The 9,543-nt window shown below is 56.0% G+C and overlaps 1 protein-coding gene across 1 annotated transcript in view; it reads right to left on the reverse strand.

Moving 5' to 3' along the window:
* Positions 1-9,543, reverse strand: part of SDK2 (sidekick cell adhesion molecule 2) — a 189,974-nt gene that overhangs the window by 107,220 nt on the left and 73,211 nt on the right. The window contains exon 6 of the mRNA XM_021711624.1: positions 7,588-7,694. Coding sequence (XP_021567299.1) covers positions 7,588-7,694 — 107 coding nt within the window. The remainder of the gene's footprint in view (positions 1-7,587; positions 7,695-9,543) is intronic.

The raw sequence follows: 9,543 nt of genomic DNA on the forward strand, positions 1-9,543 counted from the left end.
GCCCGGTTGATTTTTTGATTTATTGTAGAGATGAGGTCTCGCCAAGTTGCCCAGGCGGGTCTCGAACGCACAGGCTCGGGCAGTGTATGTATGTTTGTATGCATGTGTGTATGTGTGTATGGTTGTATGTGTTTGTATGGTGGGATGGACGGTTGTATGCGTGTTTGTGTAGTGGGATGGATGGCTGTATGTAGGCAAGTGTGTTTGCAGGCATGCATGTGTGTGTTTGTATGACTGTGTGTATGCTCATATGGTGGGATGGATGGTTGTATGTATGTATGTGTGTGTGTGTGTGTTTGCATGGTGGGACGGATGGCTGCGCGCATGCATGTTTGCATGCACGTGTGCATATACTTGTGTGGTGGGACGGTGGAGGCAGGGAGGGCACACCTGGCCCTGGTCCAGGTCTTACAGCGGCCCTCCCCTCCGCTCCCCATCCCTCAATCTCCCGCCTCGCCGTCCTCCGGCAGCTCCGTTCTGCTTTGTCTGGTCACTTCCTGGGTCTTCCCAAGAGCCCCTCGTCTAGCAGGCCACACAAGTCTGCCTCTCTGCACACATATGCCTGCACGTGTGCCCCATCCACACCACCGTGTGTGCCCCGGGCCACAGCAGCGAGAGGCTGGCGAGGGGCTTGGTTCAGCCAGATGGCAAGAAGATCAGGTGGCAGGGAGGGGCCCTGGCGACAGAGGCTGGGAGCCCAGGATCCCCTGGGGAAACTCATTCACAGGAAGGCAGCGCCATCAGGGCTTGCCAAGCACACTCCCCGAGGTCATGCTCGCTAACACTCGGTGTTCTGCCCTGCGGGGCTGATCCCACGCCCAACAAATTCCCCCGAGAGCAAAGAAGTGTGGCCCGGGGCACAGCTGGAGGTGGCCTAAAAATTATTCCTGATGTCTTTGTTACATCCTAAAAGGCCTTGTAAAATATGCATTCTACTTCAGAATACACTGGTCGCTTTTATGTATTTATTTTTAAAACATTTTAAAATCATGAGATATGTCATGCATACAAAAGAGCGAATACAATTATGCGTATGGTTTAAAGAAGCAGCATAAAATAAACACTCCGGCACCTACTTGCAGCTCAAGGATGACACTAACAGCACCTGGCCCCCTCCCCATCCCACCCTCACCCTCCAGGGGTCTTTTCTCAGGGTGGTCTCTTTACAGAGAGATGCATCCTTAAACAATGTGTGGTCAATCTCACCTGTTTTAGAGCCCTCTGTACCTAGGACTACTCTGTGTGTCAGCTCGTATGAATTGCTTTTCTGTGCAACAGTATTTTTTGGTCCACTCAGGTCCTTGCCCCTCACTCAGTCATCTTCGGGGCCGCGTGGAATTCCATGGGCTGCATGTTTGATTTGTGGTCATGCCTCACTATCCTGCCAAGAACAGCCTCTCCCTCCAACCAGATCACGCCATGTCTCTGCCCTCAACCACCCATGACTTCCATCTCCTTCTGGATAACATCCAAGGCACCGGTCGCAGCTTAGAATGCCACATTCTGTCCCCAAGGCCTCATCTCCGCTTCCAGCCTCACCCCCTTCCACTCTCTGCTTCCCTCACTCTGCTCCAGCTACCTGGCCTCAGGCATCATGTGCATCTCCGGGCCTTTGCACTTGCTGTTCCTGGCCTGGAATGATCTCCCCTCGCTCTGTGGGGTCCACTCCCTGGCTTCCTCAGGGACACTGCTCAGCATCACCTCCTCTGAGCAGCCACCCTCCACCACCGTATCAAATAAGACCCCTGCCCCATTCCCCCTCCCTCTCAACTGGCCTCCTTTCTTCTTAGAAAGCTTTACTTTTTCTCATGGGCCTTATATAGCATACACCATACTGTGATTCGTCTTTTAACTTTTGTTTCTCCTGCTACTTTCTTCAAGGGCAGGGAATGTGCCCTGGTTTTGTCCTCCATTGTGTCCTCACTGCCTAGACCAGTGCTCGACACAGAGGGGTGTACAGCAGTCATAGTTTTTGTGTGTGAATGATTTCAACTTCCCAGTGAAAGGGTGCTCCAGAAAGACACATAGTGCTTGGCCCCGAATGTCCTGCATGGGGATGGAGCAGGGCGCTTTGTTCCCGGTGGGCCGGGCGGATGGGTTTGGTGCTGCATTCAATTCTCACACCTTAGACTGGGAATTAAAAGCAGGCCTCCGGGTACCGTGGTTCATGTCTGTCATCCCAGCACTTTGCGAGGCCCTGGCGGGAGGATCGCTTGAGTCCAGGAGTTTGAGACCAGCCTGGGTAACACAGCAAGACCACGTCTGTATAAAAAAATTTAAAAATTAGCTGGGTAGGGTGGCGTGCGCCTGTAGTCCCAGCTAACCTAAGACACTGACTCAAAAAAACAATAAAACAAAAATCCCAGCACTTTGGGAGGCAGAGATGGGAGGATCACCTGAGTCCAGGAACTTGAGACCAGCCTGGGCAACATAGCGAGATCTTGTCTCCACAATAAATAAATAAATAAATAAATAAATTAGCTGGGCGTGGTGGCATGCACCTGTAGTCCCAACTATCTGGGAGGCTGAGGTGGAAGGATCACTGAGCCCAGGAGTTTGAGGCAGTGGTGAACTGTGATTGTGCCACTGCACTCCATCCTGGGTGGTAGAGTGAGACCCCAACTCAAAAAAAAAAAAAAAAAAAGAAAAGAAAGAAAAGAAAAAGAAAAAGAGAAAGAAAGAAAAACAGGCCTAGGGTGCATTTCGGGATCAACCGTTGGCATCCAGAGATGGGACGGGGCGCTTTGATCCCAGTGGGCGGGGCGGATGGGTTTGGTGCTGGGATTGGCGTTTGGTGTCTGAGCCCCTCGGTGAGGGCTCAAGCCGGGGTCACAGAGTCTCCAGGCGACGCTCACACAGGTGCCTGCGGGCCCCGGGTACAGGAAGCGCGGGCTCTGCTGTCTTGGAAGTCTCTCCCCACCCTCTCAGCCATCCATCCTGCTCGGTGGATGGTGGAAATTTATGGCGACTTTAAAAACACAAAGAAGAGACTCCGGGTGGGGACGGGAAGGGGGCTGGAGAGGGGGAGATGTTTTATTGACTTCTCCTTAATTGCTGTAATTAAAAACATGTAAAGAATCCCTTTTTAACGACTTTGCCATTATCCTTAGTGGTAGACGCAGCTGCCTTATTAATTTCTCATTAGATCCCGATTCACAGCCCCTCTCTGGGAAGGGGATGGGAGCCAGGGGTGGGCCTGCCCAGCTCCACCAACCTTGGAAAGAGGCCCAGGGACGGCAGCCACCAGGGACTGGCTGCCTGGAGCCCCAGGACAAGCCCATCCCACCCAGGAGGCAGAAACAGCCGAAGGGCAGAGGGAGATTTGGGAGAAGCGTCCTACCCCGCCCAACCTCAGAACGTGTGCCTCTTGTGTGAGAAGGTGAGTGGACGGACAGACAGACAGGTGCAGGAGTCTGAGGGAAGAGCCCCCCGGGGTAGGGGGCGGGAGTGAGGGGCTGAGGCTGCAAGATTGAAGGGGGCACCCAACCTCAGGGTCGTGCTGGGGCAGGCTGGGTCCTGAGAATGAGCCTCCCCTAAAGCCTCAGCACTGGCCTTCCTGAGCCTAGACCTAGCCCTGGAGAGTGAGGGGTGGCTGGGAATGGACCAACGCAGGTCGACAGAATACAGAAGCTTGTTTATCCCAGGATGCCTTCCCTGGTTGACTTTCAGAGAGAAGAAAGGCTACTCCTCTCCGCGTGTTCTGCGGGCTGGGGACCACTCCCAATGGTTTGTGTCCATTAACCCAAACAAAGACAACAAAGGTATAGAGAAGTTAGCAACTTGTCCAAGGTCACATGGCTTGTGCGAGGTGAGCTGGGATTCGAACCCAGGGCTCACGGGGCTGGGTTCATGGTTATACCCTACCAGGCAGAAGAGGGTAGAAGGTGGAACTACTGATTGGGGGACTTTGGGCTATCCTCTCACCTTTCTGAACCTCAGTTTCCCCATCTCGACATGTGGCCCCTAAGACTGGCCTTCCGACTTCTCAGACCTGTCCTGGGAACTCCCTGGAGAAAGACATTTACACAATCACACTGGAGGATGGATTGTTCCGGAGGCTTCTTGGCACCTCCCTGGGCTCTGCATCTGGGACAGAGGTGGCTTTGGGCTTCCTCGGGGGAAGGTTCTCTCCAAGATACACCCATGGGTCCTGATCCTGAGAGTCGCTTTAACCTCGTTAACATCAGCGCTGAAACGGATCGGATCTCATTTTACAAGACAGGGAAACCGAGGCCCAGAGAGGAGAAAGGAAGTGTCGGAGTCCTAAGCTAGTCAGTGGCCTTGGTTGGGCCAGAAGCCACATTCTCTAACCCCCGTGGCAGGCCATGGCTTTAGGCACAAGGGCCGTGGCCTGGCACACAGAGAACCCAGGAGCTTTGGTGGGTATTTTTCTTCTGCCCGTCCTGTTGACAGCAAGGAAAACCACGTGATGGTGGGGTGTACACCACCCGCTGGCGCCGGGCATTCCCTAGGTGGGGACGACCTGCATTTGCGGGGCTGTTTTGGACCCTATGATTCTACTTGAACCCTGACCCCAACAGCTCACCTCCCGCCCTGCTCCCATCCTGATATTCTTGTCTTGCCTCAAGAGTGGGGCCATTTCATAACCAAGCAGTCATGGGTTCAAGTCCTGGCTCTGGTCTAGCTGTGCTGTCGCCCTGCCGAGCCTTGGTCTCCTCATCTGTACCATGGGGATGGGGACCTCTACTCTGCAGGTGGCAATGAGGACCAGTGGCAGTGCCACGCGGTGTGTACCGCCCAGCACAGTGACATGCAGGACGGAGTGCTGCTGTGGGTGAGAACGGTTTTGCCAGGTGTCACCTTCCCCTGCTCTCAGAATCCTGGGGGAAGGGATGGGGCTGGGGAAAGGACTGGACTGTGGATCCCTCAATATTCACAGCTAGATGGGGAGGCCGCCCCAGGACGAGACACGTGTGTCCTGCAAGGGGGGAGAGGAGGGTGCGCTCCCCGACCAGGGCTAACTTGTTAGGATGAAAGGTCTTCCCCGGGACCAGAGGCGTTTCTAGGGCTTCCTTCGCTTCCTGGGGTTCACAGTCAAAGGGCTGCAGAAAGTGGCTCCTACTTGATGACCTTATGGAGGAAACTGCCTCAAAGCCTGCAAAGCTGTATCAGACATGGATCTCAGGGCTGGGTGGGGGAGTCGTGGCGGGCGGCCAGGGAACGGGTTAACCTGAGACTCTTCCTCTCTGTGCTCCCTTCCGCCCCTTCGAGGTGTCCCATATATTTTTTTTTGAGTTGGAGTCTCACTGTGTCGCTCAGACTGGTGTGCAGCCTTGCCTGCTGGGCTCCGGCGATGCTTCTGCCTCAGCCTTCCAAGTAGCCGGAATTACAGACATGCGCTACCACGCCCGGCTGATTTTTTGATTTATTGTAGAGATGAGATCTTGCTGCCCAGGCGGGTCTCGAACCCGCGGGCTCAGGCAATTAATTCACTCACCTCAGCCTCCCAAAGGCGCGGGATGACAGGCTGAGCCACCGAGCTCGGCGGTGTCCCATATCTTTGCCTGGGGATTGTACCTACACGCCCCCAGCTTGGCGGCAGCAGCACAGTTCAGCATGGTGGGACACAGTGACAGTTACAACCTTGCCCGGGGTGCCCATAGCCCTGCCTTGGTGAAGGAGCAGGTCGGGATCTCACTGCGAGAGGGGGTGGAGGGGCAGGCCTGGGCTGGCAGGAGGGTGCTGGGGAGGGGACCAGCCTGCGGCTCTGCATTTGGCCAGGACAGTGTTTGCTGGACACCACTCCACTCTGTGGCCTGCTTTTTTTGCTTCCTTAACATGATAGGGTAGAACAGTAATTGCAGCAGTCATTTCCACAGATGCAGGTTGTACTATGTGTGGGCGCTTTGCCACAGATAAGCTCAAGGAACCCTGCAGGCGAGCCTAGGAAGTTGGCGTTATTAAATGTTTTATGGATGAGAAACAGGAGCTGGGTCGAGGCTCAGACAGGTCCAGTTACTCCCCTGGGGTCACACAGCAATCAAGGGCAGAGCCAAGATGGAATGTGGTCTGCCTGACTCTAAAACCCACCCTCTTCATGAAGCCACATCACCTCCCTGGTGACGGGCTCCCAGCCTGCCAACACCATAAGGCACCCCAAGTCCTTACACTGGTGCCCTAGATCTTAGCAACTACAGGGTCCTGAAGCTCCCTCATGAGTCTGGCCAGGCCCCCGTAGGTCATTGCCACCTGGGGTCAACCCTGCCAGCATCACCCAGGGTGGTCCAGGACTCTGAACCTGCAGTGGAGGGGGGTGCAGCTCAGGGTGACCCCAACCTCCCACCCCCACCCCCACTGCCTGGACCGAATGGTGTCCTGGATGGCATTCCCAACTGCACGCACTTACACACACACACAAAGCTCTGAGGAGTCCTCTCCCCACTGACAGCTGCCTGGAATCCGTCATTTTAATTCAGGGCTTTCCTGCTCCTCAGAGTAAGTTGAGCTGCAGTTAGTTCTGATTTATGGGGACAATCCGTCCTCCACTTTTGATTACGGTTGTTTTCCATAATTATTATAAACACTCTTTGCCTCACTCCAGATCTTCTCTGAGATTTCTCTCCTGCACTTCTCTTCAAGGAGCGAGCTCTCTCCTGGCTAACTCCGAGGCATGCCCCTGTGGGCTCCAGACAGTGTCCCTTTCTCAAAAAACCCCTCAATATCAGGACTCCCTGAGGATCGCTGCGTTCCCCTGGCCACAGTGCAACCTGGGACTTCCACCTTCGAGGAAGCCCAGGCTGGAACGGCCCATGTGAGCCTCATGTCTAGTGGACAGCAGATGTTTAGGAAAGGGGACAGGGCTGGGAAGGGACACTGGGTCGGGGGGTGTTGGGTGGCGCTGGCATCCCATCCCTGAGATGCCCCTGGGTTCTTCTGTTGTCCCTTCCTTACCTGAGGACAACCTTTTGGGAATTGGCAGCGCTGGGGAGAAGGCTGTCACCCCCAAAGGCTCTGTGAGGGTCTCCCACTTCCATCTCTATCTGCCTGGCCCTTCCAGGCACCCTGATTCATCACCCTCCTCTTTTTGAGTTGCTCACCAAGAGGCACCTCCCAGCAACCCCTGAAGGTCACGGGGACTCTCGGGCTGCCCTCGCCCCAGGGCCGAGGGGGTTGGAGGATGAAAAGGAGAGTCACGGGGCTCCCGGGAAGCCAGCCGAGAGGCTCGGGGTAGCCCTCCCCAAGTGTGAGGCAGACCCCAGAGGACGCACTCAAGGCAGGGGGCCAGGTTCCATTTTGACGAATCGGCTGGTCCCATTTAAAAGGCCCCCAAGAGGTCACCAGGGAGTTCTTGCCTCTCTGGCCATGTCATGGGGCCACGGAGCCAGCAGATGCGCGTGGGGCTGTTCGACTGTGTGTGACCTGGAAGAGCACACACCACCTCTCTGGGCATTGGTTCTCCCAACTGTAACATGAAGGTACTGGCCGGGACAAGTGGGAGGGGCGCCATTGGCACCCAATGGGTGTGGAAGGCCGTGGCTGGATCTGACTCTGCCCAGAGTGGCTGGTGGGTTTGGACCCTGCCTGCCCCCTCCCCCCCCCGCCCCCTGCCGATCCCCTGGTACTCACAGGCCACCTGGACCTCCGTTTGCCTCTGCAGCAGTGCCCCCATCCGGTTACGTACGATGCAGCGGTAGAAGCCGGCGTGGGTGCGGTCTAGGCTGGTGATCATGTATCTAGGGGACAGACGAGACAGTCAGTGAGCAAGCCGGGTAGCTGCAAGGGTGCAGCAGTCAGAATGGGTCCAGAGGTCAGGGATCACCAGGTCACCCTCTTTTTTTTTTTGAGTCGGAGTCTTACTCTGTCGCCCAGGCTGGAGTGCGGTGGCACGCTCATGGCCACCGTAGCCTCAACCTGCAGGGCTCAAGTGATCCTTCTGCCTCAGCCTTCCATGTAGCTGGAACCACAGGCACGCGCCGTGATGCCCGGCTAATTTTTAATTTATTTTAGAGACGAGATCTTGCCATGTTGCTCAAGCTGGTCTGGAACTCCTGAGCTCAGGCAATCCTCTCGCCTCCACCTCCCAAAGCTGGGATTGCAGGTGTGAGCCACCATGCCCGGCTAGGTTATCCTTTTTTGGAATGAAGAGAGCCGGGGAGCTCTTGACCCTCATGGGAGTACCAGAAGGATCCTTATCAATAAGAGGCTCCCTCTGAATCACAACAAAGCTGTTGCTCGTCTGCCCAGGAAGTGCCTGCACTTTTCCAAGGACGGGAGGTGCTTGACCCTGCCTGTGGCCGTGCCACCTGGGGCCGTGCTATCTCTGGTGGAAGCTGCTGTCCTCCCCTGCCTGAGATGCATATGACCGAGAAAGGTGGGGGCGTTTTTCTGGCCTTGCACAAGACTGCGCTGTAAATATTAATTGAAACGGATGGCGGTGACAGAGGCAGGGAAATTTACACGTTTCCCCAAATGCTGAGCATCATTCCTTTCTTAAAATTACAGAGAACTCCGCTGCAGCTTGGGTGGACAGGCAGAGCCTTTTGAGCGAGACAAGCTAGCGTTCCAAAGGTTCCCTGGGCAGGACACGTGACTCTAGGCTGGCCCTGGGAGCCTGCCCTGCAACCTTCACACACCACAGAGCACCCGAGTCTGGGGCTGGGGACAGGTGGCCGGAGAGCAGGTGCAGGGTGCGCTCGCCTGGGCGGGGAAGGGGAGGGTGAGAGGAGCTTCTGACAGTGGAACACGAGTGGTTGGGGCACTGGGGACAAGGGGCTGGCTACTCCCCTGGTTCACCCTTGGTGATCACCTTTCCCTTCCCTGGGCAACAGTCCCACAGGGCCCTCTAGAGGAACAAGGGGTGTGCGCCTGGGATACCTCTCCCCAGTCCTGTGCATCCTGGGGCTTGCCCGGCTGACTTGGTGGGCAAGTTTATTGCCACCTACCCCGAGGGTATGCTAAGATGCCAACCTCGGGATGCAGCAGCCTTATTCCTGGGGATTGCTGGTTTGGTTTCAAAGAGTTTTGGCTGGGACTTGTCATCCCCATCCTCGTCCTCCTCGTCCCCATCCTCATCACCACCCTCGTCCCACCATCCTCCCCATCCCCATCGTCCCCATCCTCATCACCACTATCAACAACCGCCATCCTCATCTCCATCCCGGTCCTCGTCCCCACCATCACCATCCCCATCCCATCCCCATCATCCCCACCGTCATCCTCACTACCATCACCATCCTCCTCATCCCCATCATCGTCACCATCCTCACTCCACCATCATCCTCATCCCATCCTCATCCCCACCCTCCCCATCCCCATCCTCCTCATCCCCATCCTCATCCCACCATCATCCCCGTCACCATCCCCACCAGCCCCACCATCATCCTCATCCCCCTCCTCATCCCACCGTCCTCCTCATCCCCGTCATCCCCATCCTCATCGCCACCATCAACAACTGCCATCCTCATCTCCATTTCTGTCCTCATCCCATCGCCCTCCCCATCCCATCCTCCTCATCCCCATCACCATCCCCATCCTCACTCCACCATCATTCCCGTCCCCATCCTCATCACCCCATCACCATCA

Source organism: Carlito syrichta, unplaced genomic scaffold (genome assembly GCF_000164805.1).
Source record: "Carlito syrichta isolate Samal-C Ts95f unplaced genomic scaffold, Tarsius_syrichta-2.0.1 Scaffold302417, whole genome shotgun sequence".
NCBI lineage: Eukaryota > Metazoa > Chordata > Mammalia > Primates > Tarsiidae > Carlito > Carlito syrichta.